General features: G+C 46.9%; 6 protein-coding genes across 6 annotated transcripts; 3 read left to right on the top strand and 3 right to left on the bottom strand.

The window, feature by feature from the left end:
* Nucleotides 1-577: 577 nt before the first annotated feature.
* Nucleotides 578-1,463, bottom strand: F4807DRAFT_252714 (ribonuclease P protein subunit p29). Its single transcript, XM_047994391.1, has one exon. The coding sequence runs from the start codon at nt 1,337-1,339 to the stop codon at nt 629-631; it is 711 nt and encodes a 236-aa protein (XP_047850315.1). The 5' UTR covers nt 1,340-1,463; the 3' UTR covers nt 578-628.
* Nucleotides 1,464-1,511: 48 nt separating this feature from the next.
* Nucleotides 1,512-5,061, top strand: F4807DRAFT_252599 (acyltransferase-domain-containing protein). The gene is made up of 6 exons (XM_047994388.1): nt 1,512-1,960; nt 2,056-2,432; nt 2,491-2,709; nt 2,768-3,571; nt 3,693-4,153; nt 4,214-5,061. Exons 1-6 carry the CDS (start codon nt 1,797-1,799, stop codon nt 4,673-4,675), a joined length of 2,487 nt encoding a protein of 828 aa, XP_047850314.1. The 5' UTR covers nt 1,512-1,796; the 3' UTR covers nt 4,676-5,061.
* A 9-nt stretch (nt 5,062-5,070) lies between these two features.
* F4807DRAFT_252697 (putative MFS sugar transporter) lies at nt 5,071-7,228 on the top strand. Its single transcript, XM_047994390.1, has 3 exons — nt 5,071-5,366; nt 5,442-6,290; nt 6,352-7,228. The coding sequence occupies exons 2-3, from the start codon at nt 5,448-5,450 to the stop codon at nt 7,096-7,098; spliced, it is 1,590 nt and encodes a 529-aa protein (XP_047850313.1). The 5' UTR covers nt 5,071-5,366; nt 5,442-5,447; the 3' UTR covers nt 7,099-7,228.
* An 18-nt stretch (nt 7,229-7,246) lies between these two features.
* Nucleotides 7,247-8,174, bottom strand: F4807DRAFT_252662 (uncharacterized protein). Its single transcript, XM_047994389.1, has 2 exons — nt 7,838-8,174; nt 7,247-7,776 (listed from the first exon to the last, which is right to left on the bottom strand). The coding sequence occupies exons 1-2, from the start codon at nt 7,905-7,907 to the stop codon at nt 7,358-7,360; spliced, it is 489 nt and encodes a 162-aa protein (XP_047850312.1). The 5' UTR covers nt 7,908-8,174; the 3' UTR covers nt 7,247-7,357.
* Nucleotides 8,175-8,379: 205 nt separating this feature from the next.
* Nucleotides 8,380-11,034, bottom strand: F4807DRAFT_441438 (beta-lactamase/transpeptidase-like protein). The gene is made up of 8 exons (XM_047999384.1): nt 10,327-11,034; nt 10,184-10,278; nt 10,065-10,095; nt 9,925-10,009; nt 9,693-9,869; nt 9,498-9,640; nt 9,143-9,322; nt 8,380-9,082 (listed from the first exon to the last, which is right to left on the bottom strand). Exons 1-8 carry the CDS (start codon nt 10,841-10,843, stop codon nt 8,592-8,594), a joined length of 1,719 nt encoding a protein of 572 aa, XP_047850311.1. The 5' UTR covers nt 10,844-11,034; the 3' UTR covers nt 8,380-8,591.
* A 1,805-nt stretch (nt 11,035-12,839) lies between these two features.
* Nucleotides 12,840-13,470, top strand: F4807DRAFT_464251 (putative necrosis-inducing factor-domain-containing protein; the record flags this gene model as incomplete). The annotated part of the gene is made up of 2 exons (XM_048002091.1): nt 12,840-13,318; nt 13,383-13,470. 2 exons carry the CDS (start codon nt 12,840-12,842, stop codon nt 13,468-13,470), a joined length of 567 nt encoding a protein of 188 aa, XP_047850310.1.
* Nucleotides 13,471-13,686: the final 216 nt, after the last annotated feature.

The following is a 13,686-nucleotide window of genomic DNA, read 5'->3' as shown; positions in this document are numbered from 1 at the left end:
GGCTATTTCCGTCGTCCTCGCGAGGCATAGAACTACCAGAAACCTAGGCGATGTTCCTCCCCTTATAGCCAGTAATTAAGCTACTCTTTCTGGTAGAAGAAGAGCACTTGCTCTCCAATGCCATTGTCGGCACGCGTCTGTTATTCCGAATAACATCCTTCTTGGCCAGAACCCACTTCTAGGGATATGAAACAGTGAGTCATAGAACACAAAGGTGGGTGTTTCTTCAAGATAATGATAAACTGAGGTGAGTGAAGGTCGAGTGGGCGGTACTATAGAGTGTGCCCCTTTATTCCCGTAGGCTGCTCCCCGATGTCAGAGAATATAAACTAATACCGGCGTAAGCGTGAGTATTCCATGTCGGTCTCTAATACGGCACACCCAGCGCAAAGATTCCGGGCTAAGTGCGATGACCCGTCTCCGATATGCCTAGAGGTCCTAAAGTACTGTCGGATATCGATGATATGGGTATCACGAGATTTCCGATCAGCACTGGCTGTCGGCAAAGTGACTGCTCCTCTATAGATGGGCCTGACAAGAGGTAGCTCCTAACATGATGATACATACGCTCGTACAGGATCTCTACCTTAAGCGTATATGCAGATATGCTAGAATATCCTTGATAGCCTCAAAGGTTCTTCAAGTAATGTGGCTTGAATTTTTTATTCGCGCGATCTGCTGACCGGTATTGGAACTGGTCGCCGTGTAACTCGAACGTAAAGGGTTTCCGATCTTGAACGGTCGCATCTCCTTGGTCCTGATTCTGCGCAGAAGGAACATTGATACGAAATATGGTTCCCTCTTTGGGTACAGTCTTGACCTGGTTCTTCCTCGTAATTATTTCGAAGACAAAGCGCGCATCCTTGATAATGATGCCTCTTATACCAACGCGACTGGGACAGCCACTACGGGAGACCTCGACTTCGGCACCATGGAAATCAGCAGCGCTCAGCTTAGCCGCGGCGCCCTGCCCGCCGCTATACAGTTCGTTGCCAAGAATTTCACGGGCGTAACCGAGCCAGAGCTGGTTTAGTGGCTCGAAGACGGCGTACTTCTGACCGTCCCTGGGTATATCATAGAGTCCAAGGTTGCGTCGCTGACGCGCGGATAAGGGTTTTGGTTTTAGGGCTTTCGCGCGCTGTCGCTTTTCGGCGCGGGCTCTCCGCCGTGCATCGCGCGCATTTGAGGAGGGCGGGGGGGAGGTCGGCTTCAGGAAGAGAGGCCGGTGTTGAATTTTATCGGCGAAGATCCGGTTCGTACTGTCTGGACTGTGGGCGCGGGAGAGGAGTTCGTGAGTTAAAGATTGGTTATTACTAGTATTGGTATTATTTGATGTCATGTTGATATTTTCGATGTTGTTTTCGGAATTGGGGAAACGATGTGTCAATAATTATGACGAAGTTTGGGTGCTGAAGATTTCTAAGATAGAATCCCAACTTTAGCTACTAGATAAATTAGTGGAGACAGCGGGTGGCCTTGCAGGGACTTAAAGTTAATTCACATGCCTAGAAGCCTCGGCATTCAACGGCCCTAAGAGCTTAATTGCTGCTGCAGGAGGAAGCTCCAACGCCCTTAGCTGTCATCCACGGACCCATTTCCTCCAGGAAAGGAGCACCCATGTATACCGATTAGTACGAAGTATAATCCAATACTTTCTTCTCTTTCTTGTCATCCCTATAACCATGCCGTTAATGTTTAGCATGTAATTCTCCCGAACTGCTGAGAGATCCTCAGCTGCAGCCGATACGAAAAGTGTCCGTTCCATCGATCCCATATTCGCCCACGAGAATAGCATCATGGCGCAACAAGATGATCCGACGCGCGACTCTGCGCCTGATTTGCAGATATTAGGTGACCAGATTACCCTCCAGCCGAGGAGCTATGTCGAAGCTCGCCGCGAGGATGGTCAAGAAGAACCCTTGATGCATAACATGGCTCGCTTCCGCTCAGAGCCTCTGCAGTATGCTACCCTATCCTCTTCCCCTCTATCTATTTGCCCTACCTTAGGTCCTACTATATGTTATTAGAAAACTCGTTAAGTTCTCGCCTATGTAGATTTCTTCGTGAAGTTTCCTTATACGTTTCCGGCACAGGATGGCGAGCTTACGACAAGGTCATCGGTCAACCAATCTTTTACTCTGGCTTCTCCGAACAGATTAAAAACTCCGTCGTATCCGCACCCCTTTTACAGGCCCGAATATCCCAGCTAGCCGACAAGCGACTGGAATTCGAGGAGAATGAAGGATGGTTTAAGGAAGATGACAAAGATTTCATTATTAAGAAGGCCCAAAGGCGAGCTGTCATAGAGGCGGGCATTCGAGAAGTCGCGGAAAAGATGACGAATGATATGATTTGCAAATTCGAGAGTAAAACCTTCATCAGAGGAGCATACTATTTGGTTACACAGTTGCTTACAAGGGCATATCATCAAGGTGGGCGCTCAATGGCATCTGGCATCATATTCGTCGGCCGTGCTAACCGGTTGAGTAGGGATACATGTCTCCAGCGAAGAGGTTTTGAGATTAAGAAAAGTAGCCGAGGTGGCAGAGGCAAAGAAGCAAAGCATCATATTCTTGCCTTCCCACCGATCTCACGTTGATTACGTTTCTATGCAATTAATTTGCTACCGTCTGGGATTAGCATTACCCGTTGTCGTCGCAGGGGATAATCTTAATTTTCCGGTCGTTGGAAGTTTTCTACAACATGCAGGTAAGTCTATACCATATCTGCTAAGATAGTTGAACATTAAACCAACTTACTGCCCAAGGCGCAATGTGGATTAGACGGTCCTTCGGGAATGACACGCTTTACACAACACTTGTACAAGCTTACATAGATACCCTCCTCCAAGGAGGATATAATTTCGAGTGTTTCATAGAGGGTGGTCGTTCAAGGACAGGCAAGCTCCTTCCTCCCAAATTTGGTATCCTGAGCTTCATCCTGGACAGCCTCTTGTCAGGTCGAGTCGAAGATGCTATCATATGTCCCGTGAGCACGCAGTACGACAAAGTTATCGAGACAGAAGGCTACGTCACGGAGCTTTTGGGCGTTCCTAAAAAGAAGGAAAATTTGGCCGATTTTTTGAGTGGCGGTTCGTCCGTCTTGTCTTTGCGACTAGGAAGGGTAGACGTTCGTTTCCACGAGCCTTGGAGTTTACGTAAGTATATCGACGAACAGTTGACAAAACTCGCCGTATCACCTACCACTTTACGATTTGATGTCAAGAGCCCGGAAAACGCCGCTATCAAACAGAAGCTGCTAAGAACTATGGGATACAAAGTTCTATCGGACATCAACAACGTGTCCGTGGTAATGCCAACGGCTTTGATCGGAACCGTATTGCTTACCCTAAGAGGTCGAGGCGTAGGTATGTCAGAACTTATGAGGAGGATCGAATGGCTCATTGCCCGTGTGGGAGCAAAAGGGGGCCGTGTCGCACACTTTGGAAATGCCCCATTATCTGATGTCGTTGAACGAGGGTTGGATGTCCTCGGAAAGGACCTAGTTGGCGTGGTTCAAGGACTAGCAGAGCCAACCTATTATGCAGTGGATAGATTTCAGCTCTCCTTTTGTGAGTCTCTTCCCAATTACGCTCGTCCCCGACTCTGGTCAATTCTTCACGACAATCATCATCTTTAGGACATGCTTAAACTTCTGTATTCACCTCTCAAGATAATACTAACATCTTATAGATCGAAACATGACGATTCACCTCTTTATCTCAGAAGCACTCATTAGCGCCAGCATGTATACACGTGTGAAGTTAGGTGGGGGCCCAGCTCATCAGGAAATATCCTACAGTACCTTGCGAGAGCAAGTTCTGTTCCTTTCATCGTTATTCCGTGGGGAATTCATCTTTCCGGGTGAAGGATTAGCAGCCAATTTGGAGAAGACATTGGTCGGATTGGAAAACGACCGTGTACTTGACCTCAAGAGAGATGAGCAAGGCGGTATATTAAGCATCGGGCTTGCAAATGAAGAAAGAGCCGCTGGTAGAGAAAACTACGACTTCTATTGCTTCTTAATCTGGCCATTTATCGAGTCTACTTGGCTTGCTGCTGTTTCGCTCATGGGACTTACCCCTCCTCTCGAACAGAAAGATGGCGACGCAATTTGGATTGATGTTGCGAAGGCGCAAAATACTACGCAACTAGTAAGCAGATGACCAAGACGTTGCCTCAAAATAAGAACACCAAGACTAACACCGTAACAGCTAGGCAAAACTCTATACCATCAGGGCGACCTGAGCTATTTTGAAGCTGTTAACAAGGAAACGCTGAAGAATTCGTATCAGCGCTTTGAAGAGGAAGGCATCATTTACGTTGTCAAATCGAAAGATTCGAAAACACCACCTCGCCTACGTCTCGCCTCTGAGTGGATGCCCTCTCGTGACCCGACGAAGTCCGGTGCACTACAGCCATCAGGTAGATTGTGGAACTTCATCGAGCGCATTGCAGCGAGTAGACGGGAAGGGAAAAACCGGAGAGACGGCGCGACAGTTAGTACTCGCGTGCTCAGGCTGGCGGATACCTTGGGGTCGAAGCTGTTTGAGGAAGCCACCAGTCCGGAAAGCAAAGCCGAGGCTAAGCTAAATAATGAAGAAGCGGCCAAGCTCAAGAGGGCCGTCAAAGCGGAGAGAAGGAGAAGACGGCTAGAGGGTAGGGCCCATCTATGATCGATGCGCTGCTTTGTAAATACAAGACGTCCATGTTTGATATTGATAACACCATCAATTCCCGGTTTATACCCAATATAAAGGGGCGCGACTCGGGGCGTTGTTAAAATTTTGCTCTCTTCAACGCCGCCGTTCTCGGTTGAGCACAAACTATCAATCCCAAGGTGAGTCAACAGTTGACTCACCGTATTACCACCACCAATGATTCCATTCGAAATCATTATTCTCAATTGCTAAAACAGGGGCCTATTCACAGTTTTATATTACTAATCACCCATTACACATATTTTGGAAGACTGGAATTTGCAAAAGCCTTGAGGGGCATAATATGGTGTAACGCCGACAAAGCATTGATATCTCATTCGTCGGCAGCAGAGACTCGTAGACGCTAAATACGGTGGGAGACCGAGAAATGTTTGGGCGGATGCAGGGGAGAACACAAGAATACGGATCTTTCCCCGGTGGGTGGATACTCCAGACCTCCGGCGCCGGCGGGAATCACGATGGGGAAGAGGGGGGAGGGACTTAAGGGATGGAGCATGTAACGATGTTACAATGCGGGGAGTCGGCCGTTATAACCTAGATTGGACGGAAAGAGTTTAGGTCTTACGGTGATGAACTTACTTTCCTACTTACCTATCTGCATACGAAGAAGCTATATTATAAATAAGGGATCACATTTGTTGTAGAGGTAAAGTATTTCCTTGCTCCCTTCTATTCCTCAGTATCATCAATTCATTCAAAGTAATTGGGCGCTCTAACCTAGGTAACCATGGCATCAACATCGCCCTCTTCACCCTATCCATACTTCGCACCACGATACGTGATGGCATCGGTTGCGGTCTCATTGGGAGGTCTACTTAATGGATACGACACGGGGTCAATTGGTGCCATCACGCATATGCCCCAATTTGCCGAATCCATAGGACAACTTTCATCTACAATGCTAGGGATCACGGTCTCGATGATCATGCTGACGGGTACACTTCCGTCCGTCTTCGCCGGGCATTTCTCAGACAAATTTGGGCGGATATCCGTGATTATTCCCGGCGCGCTTCTGTTCGGTATAGGCGCGCTGGTACAAGGACTCTCCCACGGCTTACCGCAATTCATTGCCGGCAGAGCAATTGCTGGCTTCGGACAAGGCGTGTTTCTCAGCAACATCAGCGTATACATTTGCGAGATCGCGCCGCTTAGATACCGTGGAGCGTTGGCGGGGTTGCCTCAGTTTATGGCCACAGCTGGAGTTTGCTTTGGATATTTCACGTGCTATGGTACTCTTAATATCAAGTCGGATATGGCATGGCGTTTACCGTACATTGTCCAGTGTTTCTTCTCCGCCGTTCTCTCCTGGGCTTGTCTTCTACTCCCGGATTCCCCAAGATGGCTCATGCTAAAGGGGAGGCAAGCCGACGCACTCCGAGCATTGGAACGACTTGATTTCAACATGGTCGAAGCCGAGCGAGATTTCCTAACAACCACCGAACAAACGCCCAGTCTGTCCCCTTGGCAAAGTTTCTCTCTTCTATTCAGAAGGGGTTATCGTGCCCGTACGATACTCGCCTTGTTCATCCTCGGTATGGTCCAGCTGTCGGGTATAGATGCTATCACTTACGTAAGTATTTCCCTTTTTGCCTCAAACGGCCCGCAAAGTTTTAATATATCTTACCACTCAGTATGCACCTATTCTCTTCGAGCAAGCTGGGCTGTCATCAGATAATGCCTCTTTCTTGGCTTCAGGCCTTTCGTCTATCTTGATGCTCGCCATCTCTATCCCAGCTTTCTTGCTCGCTGACAAGTGGGGGAGACGCACTTCCGCCATCGCTGGCGGCCTCACACTAGCTAGTTGCATGTTTCTTATGGGCGGTCTCTACGCGGCAGGCGTAGTTCACCCATACGGCATCGCTAGATGGCTCGTTATCATAGCCGTCTTCGTGTTCGGCTTGACGTATTGCGCGACCTGGGGAATCGTTGGGAAGATCTACGCCAGCGAGATCCAGCCAGGACACACGCGTGCGGCAGCAAACAACGTCGCCATGGGCTTGTGCTTTGGCACAAACTTCCTAGTGGCTATCCTGACCCCGATTCTTCTGGAAGCGTCTGCTTTCGGCGCCTACTTTCTATTCGGCGGCCTAGCCCTCGGCACCGTTGTTGTGCTCGCCGCCTACATGCCCGAAACCCGCGGCCGCTCCCTAGAAAATATACAAGAAGTATTTCACAGGCCCGCGGCGTCTAGCAACCTTGCGCAGTTTTTGCGAACCCTCGGTCTCGGTACGAGGCGTAGGGCTCATCAAGCTTCCCGAGAGGTGGCGGCAGGCGAAGAAGTCGAGATGGAGCCGCATGATGACACTGGGGCCGTTGCTGCTAGCGCTGTCTCGGTAGAAACAGTGTCTAGGTCTATGAGGCTTGAGGTTCTGGTGTGAGCTCGTGGGTTTATAGTAAGGGCGCTTGAACATGCCATCGTATCGTCTATTGGAGTTTATATGTACTCAGCCCTCTCTTCCCAGCATAGCTACGTCCAGGCTCCAAATATCTTAAATTCTCGACACTGGCGCACTTGTGTCCATCGTTTACAGCCCGTTAGTGTGTAAATCTACAGTGAGGAGTAGCATTACGAATATTTTACCTAATCTTGACATATATTTACAAAGTTAATCATTCCAGCTTCCCAAACCCAGGTAATTACTGAAGTAGATTCCAGAAGCCCAGCACCGCACCCGCCAACGGCATAAGAAGTCGAACAGCATTCAAGCCTCCCCATGTATCGATCAATTTCCTAACAGCCTCTTGGCTAAGTGGTTTGCCGGTGCCCGACATAGCTGTTATCATGATGTTGTTGATTCCTCCGATAAATAGCAGCGTAAACGGGGCCAGCAATAGATTGGATACAGCTCCCGCCGCGAATCCTCTCCACTCCAGGCCCTGCACTCTGTGTCTGTGCGCTAGACATATGTAGTTTAGGGCAATGAAGGCACTTGTTGTTGGTATGTAGTGCATCCCTCTACTAAATTGCAGGTGCCAACCTTTGAGAAGTCCTTCCACTGTGGTCCCGCTCTGAAGAATCGCAGGCACCGCGCAGATAGACAATGCTCCGATACTCCCTATATATCGTAATCGCGTGAGACTCGGTCTACTCTAATCAGGGAACCTTCATAAACCAACCTGACAACCAAGCAGAACCTAGGATACCCCCAGTGGCCGAGAGCGTTAAGGGCGTTGACAAGAAAGGCATATTTGGTGCTGAAGTGATTTCGGATTGTTGAAGAGAGATTTCGTATGTTTACTGTGAGAGTCTAGAGGTAAGGGACCTCCAAAGTATGATGTAGGTAGGGTATTTTATTGAAGCTCAAGTGAGCAATGATGATTTAGAATATTGAGGATATATGAAATATATCTACCGCTTGCTGCGGATCCCGGACAAGTTGAAATTTCCGCTTCAGTCCGAGATGGGAAACCAACGTAGCGGAGCAGAGGTGATAAATCAGACCATCTTGTCTGATTCCCCATTTTTACCTCACCAGTGTGCAATCGAGCAATAATTTCCCAAAAGGTATTTGTTAGTGGGATTAGTTCCTCATAGGTTATTTTCACTTAACTCAAGGCTTACCTAGGTAGGATAGACAGACAATCGTAATGCATATGGGGTGGACGAGCGACATTCAGTCATCAAGTAGGTATGTAAGAGGGATATTCGTAAATATCACCATCGGTGTCCCAACCAAGGTCTATAATCAATGTTATAGAAATTTGCATCCATGCCATTCTACCTATGTAGTTCTAGATGGAAAAGAAAGAAAAGGGGGCTAACGAAGAACCCGGCCCTGACTTCCCGATCTTTTTCACAATAGGTAGAAACATGGTTATGATGTATACGTCTCGTGAATGTGATACACAATTGACAGGAATAAATACAATATTATTCTTTGTTTAAGGTAACTCTCAACGATGGGGATGTAACACTAACAACCTTGCCGCCAGAATCTAGGTTGAAAATGAGCTCGTCCATAGCTGCCGATCCGTATATCACCGACTCGATCGAGACCCACGACCCGCACTCAGTCGAGAACATCTTATTGTCGTTTCTCGGGGCGTCCGCATCTTCGAACATTGCTTTGAAGGCAACGCGCTTTCCACCATCCTCAGCAGGTCCCTCAAGTCCGCTTGGATAAAGCCTAATGCGCGGAGTGACTGGGGTGTACTGGTTCTGTAGGGCTGTAGCTATCCGAGCAAAATTTGTCCCGTTGCTGAACCACTGGGAAATGCTTAACCCAGGGAGCTCGTCAGTAGTAATTGTCATCGATGAATTCAATTTTCCGTCCGGGAAAACGTAATGACCAGCATATAATGAACCCGCTTCAGATCGAGCAGCTTCTTCTATCGATAGAAGAAGAGATTCTCCGATGATATCTGTCTCGAAGTAAGCATTCTCACGTTTTCATGTTGTTTTGTGTATCGTGATGTGCGTACCAGCAAGACCAAATCCAGCATTGCCAGGGAGATCACCGGCGAGAAGAATCGATATTCCTATATCAAAATCCGGTAATATGGCCAAGAGGGCTGAATAGTCTCCTATATTTCCAGCTTTGTTAAAAGCCGTAGTATATCGATATGTGTCTTCCAACTTAATCCTCCTAGCCCCCCAAGGCACTGAGTAATAGGAATTAGTTGTTAATTCTTTCAGTTGAGAGGTAGAGGAGATTTAAAATGTCTTCGGGCTGATCCATATAGGAAGGATCTGAGTTTTGGTACGGACAACGAGATATAGAATAGGGGTAAAAGGGGTAAGGGGAAACTAGGTTGAATAGCTCTCGATGTTACATACTACCGACCATAGCTAGCGGGTCCGACGAAAATGCAAACGGCTTTAGCCAGCGGCGGGTCGTAACCGGTGAAAGCAATCTATGACTGAGGATTGCTCGACCTAAGGCAGATAAATCTGATGCCGACGCATACATATTTCCAGTCCTTTGCTCACATTAACGTCTACCGCCATGATTGGATTATACCATATACTCACGCGGCCGATTCACCTATGTCAAATGCCCATCCCGTTGTGACGTGATCACCAGGTATGATTCCCCGTGAATCCTCTGGAGCTCGAAGAAATGTATTGTTCAATCCCAATGGCTTGATTACTGTTTCGTCCAATAGAGTTTGGAAAGCCCTTCCCGTGATCGTTTCGAGAGCGTAGCCTCTGGAAACTTCTGTCAACTGTGTTCTCGACTCGGTGAACCCTGTTATATACTTACAGGAGCTGGAATGCGACATTGGAGTACGCTGGCGACTGAAAAGGTGCCAAAGATGGATAGAATAAGCCAATTCCTTGGAAAAATTCTTGAGATCTTTGTCAACGACCTGATACTCATCCCGTGCGTGATTTGTAACTTACGTGCTCGATCACAGGTTGGAAACGCTCCGCACTGTCGTACGTAACGTCAACATTGAGTGCTACTTTGAACCGCGAGCTCCAATTAGGAGTTGATTATCATAGCTTCTCGACCCACTTACTGGAGGTTTTTGATCCTGGGATAAAGGTGGAAATCCAAGCTGGATCACTTGGCCCCTTGTTTTTCTTGACTGTGTAAGTTCTCCAAGTAACGCATCTGCCCTCGATTAGCTGTACGCTACCCGAGCTCAATATTGGCACTAACATTCACGCGGAATTCCTGTCAATTGCGTTGCTAGCCCTCCAAGAGTGATTTCATCCCATGCTACATAGTTTACAGGGTCCGATCGATTAGCTAGTGCTTGTAGTTCGGGTATGTATCTGGTGATAGGTTCGTTCCAGTGGCTATCGCCCGCATTGATCAAGAAGGCGTATATCGTGTAAATTTTAGTCAGGCTTCCGAGTCTGAATATAGTGTTTTCGTCCACCGTTTTTACTCCAGTTGTATTTTGGCTTGCGAGGCTCGGTGCCGTATGCGACAAAGAGAATAGGGGTATTGGGTCGTTGGCTGAGAAGACTTGTATCGACATGGAATAATTCTGAGCCCCTGCCGTGATATTAACGAACTTTTCCTGCAAGTTTGCTACGGCAGTTTTAACCGCCTCATTTTCGGAAAGACGAAGAGGTTTGGGGAAAGCAGGTCCATCGAGCGGGCACGTAGGAGCAGCAGATACAAACAACACAATGAACCCCACCACAATGTTGGCTACACTGACAAGCATCGTGAGGAAATGCAAACGGAATGTAAGTACAATTGGAGTAGGTTAGAAATATTATAGCACCATACTTGATATTGTCAGTGTATGCGGCATCTAAATAAAACAAAAAGAAAAAAATCTCAAGACCGACCCTCAGAAATATGGACAGGCTCAGGAGCCATGTGATAGCCAGGGGTCATTTCCAGATCGTTGGAATATTATATTGATGCAGCATACTGAAGATTCTAACCAATGGTATAATAGGTTCGTATCATGGCTAAAAGCAGAATTCCGGTCCTTATGACGACACTTGAAGTTACTATTTACAACCCTGCAGCTACTAGGTGCTTCAAAGAACTAGGATCTAGATCGGGAATATAGTTATTACACATCCTGTAGAGAACTTATAGGAGTAGGGGTATGATATCGCCTGCCAGTTACTAACCATCTACTTGAGTACTGACGTATGTAGGCACTTAGCAGTGTGATGTTAGGGAATAGCTTGGCAAATGTACGATGTTGACGAGCATAGAGAAGCTTCAGTATCTTATCCAGAGTTTATAACTCCGACTGAGTTCGACTCCTATTATCTCTTCCTAAATATTAGGACAGCGAAGAAGTCCACCGGAGGTTGTAAATCATAGTTACCATTCGGCGTGTTAGTGTGTCTTAAGTAGGTAAGGAATAACGAATAACCAGATATCCCAAGCAGGCTTGTTTCCGACTTCCAGAATGACACATATTAACGGGACCTACGACTTGGTACGGAAGGCTGGCTCCTATGCGACACGGACTTGGCACATCCTATGTCCGCAACTTAATACTCCTCAGTGCCCCTGCATTCAGCGGATAAAATCATAGGCGGAACAATGACGACTTTGGCCCTTGGCATCTAGATTGTAACATAATCGAATGTCCACTAGCGGAGGGGACATAGTCCTTCCTGAATAAGACACGCTCCGTAAGATGTCATCATAGGTACGTTCTCATATGTAGAAACGCGTATCAGTTCAAGGGCGGTGGGATGATTTGATCTAATCTCTGAGAAGTCCATAGCAGGAGTATGATGATGATCGAAGTTAGGGGTGCTGTCCAGCACTAGTACTTCTTCGCTTTACTTGAAGATTTCTAGTAAATGATACATGTAGTTTGACATGAAAAGCTATATATATATATATTACATATAGCATATCTCTATCCATCCTGGAGGGAGAGACGGACCCAAAAGATTACCTGGGGACCTTTTAGATATTGGTCTCAAATCCAGATGAATGATAACGAGTACTGGGGAGTTTGCGGCCAGCCAGAATAAACCTCATGATTGTCTTCTAATTTACTTCATTTTATCGCAGTCAGCCACTGTCATAGCATTTCATTACATATCCAGGTAGGTACGTGCCATACCTAACGCAAGGGATAAGTCTTATGTAAAGTGGTCGTACAGGTATATGATTAAACTAGTTTTATTTTTCCTCTCCAACAACACTTCAGATCCCCTCGTTATCTCAGATCCCATAGTACTTCGCGAGATAGCAAGGTTCATGCCTAGGTATGTATAGTCCCGCTTCGGAAAATTACATTCACCTGGCCGGGACAGAGGACGAGAAATATTGCAAGGGATTTAAGAGCTAATCGTTGGAGGGAAAACACAATAAAAGGAAACAGGCCATGAGATTGATTAGGAGCCTACGTTTGATTGAGTGGCTTGGGTATGTGATGAATATTGCTAGGGACCTGGTTTCATGTGACTTGAGCAACACATCCTATTCAGGAAGGTATCTCAAATGAATGAGGCACGCTCTCTGTACTAATTGTTTCTCATCTATTCTGTGCCTCATGGTACTATCACCTTATATGTAGGACCGTAGTTGTGAGATATGCGTACTTGTCCTTATAAAATCTAGACTGCCTACCTACCTATTCAAGTCCAGGATATCAAAGACGGCGAAGCGCACTTGCATATGCGAACACACTGAACATTGTTAAAACATACTACTACGCTATAGGAAGCATGATCACGATGCAGTTATCCATATTTACTACCTGGGCTTTTCTCGTTTCCAGCTTCGCGACAGCAGTTCAACTCCCAGGTCTCAACGGGACTTTTGTCGAGCGCCAAGTCCAGCACCCAAATGGCAGCATAGTTAACGTATACCTTAGAGACTCCTATAAGCCCCCTCTCAGCGACGTGGACTCGCTCGACAAACGCTTCTATGAGACCTACCACAATGGTAACCACACCGAGATCTGCGCCGAGACCAACTTCGTAGACACCTCCACTCTTGAGTCGGCTCTTTGCAGCGACTGTTCCGCCATTATCACCGAACTCAAAGCAAACCCGGGCTTCTTTGAAACGGGAGACTATATGGATAGTGAATATAGTTATCTGACCGTGTGTGGGACTTGCGCGTTTGGTGTTCATCGTACCGACGGCTTAAGTTCACGGGTTGACATTGGCAGCAAGGACGTGATAGATAATATCAATTCGGCTATCATTAGGTAAGTAACTGCTTCGATACTTTCGTATCTACATCTTAATTTATTGGCTGACATGAAGCGATAGATTCCCTGTCGATGATCATGTTGGTGCCACGGGAAACTTCACCTGTAACTCGGCCCCTATTAACTGGGCAATATTGAAGGCATCCTAGCTATATTTTAGGTCAATCTAAACGGTATAGACTGCGGGAGTATGACAATATTGTGTACTACCACGAATCTAGTTGTTCGTCACCTTAGGTAGCTGACAGTTTCTTTTCTAAGCACTACTTTCGTAGATAGTTGTTATGGCTCATATGCCAGAACTAAACCATCCCTTGAGTCTATTTTAGTAACCAATTCAACCAGTTTGAAGATTCACCCGCCAA

The sequence above is a fragment of the Annulohypoxylon truncatum genome (genome assembly GCF_022578515.1).
Source record: "Annulohypoxylon truncatum strain CBS 140777 unplaced genomic scaffold F4807scaffold_39, whole genome shotgun sequence".
NCBI lineage: Eukaryota > Fungi > Ascomycota > Sordariomycetes > Xylariales > Hypoxylaceae > Annulohypoxylon > Annulohypoxylon truncatum.
Note: the sequence above shows the minus strand (reverse complement) of the source record. Positions and strands in the feature narration are given on the sequence as shown.

What these genes read in the sequence shown, in the direction of transcription:
- F4807DRAFT_252714 (XM_047994391.1), bottom strand. Translation starts at nt 1,339, where the DNA reads ATGACATCAAATAATACCAATACTAGTAATAACCAATCTTTAACTCAC.
- F4807DRAFT_252599 (XM_047994388.1), top strand. Translation starts at nt 1,797, where the DNA reads ATGGCGCAACAAGATGATCCGACGCGCGACTCTGCGCCTGATTTGCAG. An exon ending in TTCCGCTCAGAGCCTCTGCA is followed by an intron (nt 1,961 to 2,055) that starts GTATGCTACCCT and finishes TCGCCTATGTAG; the next exon opens with ATTTCTTCGTGAAGTTTCCT. An exon ending in AAGTTTTCTACAACATGCAG is followed by an intron (nt 2,710 to 2,767) that starts GTAAGTCTATAC and finishes TTACTGCCCAAG; the next exon opens with GCGCAATGTGGATTAGACGG.
- F4807DRAFT_252697 (XM_047994390.1), top strand. Translation starts at nt 5,448, where the DNA reads ATGGCATCAACATCGCCCTCTTCACCCTATCCATACTTCGCACCACGA. An exon ending in GTATAGATGCTATCACTTAC is followed by an intron (nt 6,291 to 6,351) that starts GTAAGTATTTCC and finishes CTTACCACTCAG; the next exon opens with TATGCACCTATTCTCTTCGA.
- F4807DRAFT_252662 (XM_047994389.1), bottom strand. Translation starts at nt 7,907, where the DNA reads ATGCCTTTCTTGTCAACGCCCTTAACGCTCTCGGCCACTGGGGGTATC. An exon ending in AGGTTCTGCTTGGTTGTCAG is followed by an intron (nt 7,777 to 7,837) that starts GTTGGTTTATGA and finishes TACGATATATAG; the next exon opens with GGAGTATCGGAGCATTGTCT.
- F4807DRAFT_441438 (XM_047999384.1), bottom strand. Translation starts at nt 10,843, where the DNA reads ATGCTTGTCAGTGTAGCCAACATTGTGGTGGGGTTCATTGTGTTGTTT. An exon ending in AATGTCGCATTCCAGCTCCT is followed by an intron (nt 9,870 to 9,924) that starts GTAAGTATATAA and finishes AGAAGTTTCCAG; the next exon opens with AGGCTACGCTCTCGAAACGA. An exon ending in CCCGCTAGCTATGGTCGGTA is followed by an intron (nt 9,323 to 9,497) that starts GTATGTAACATC and finishes CCTATTACTCAG; the next exon opens with TGCCTTGGGGGGCTAGGAGG.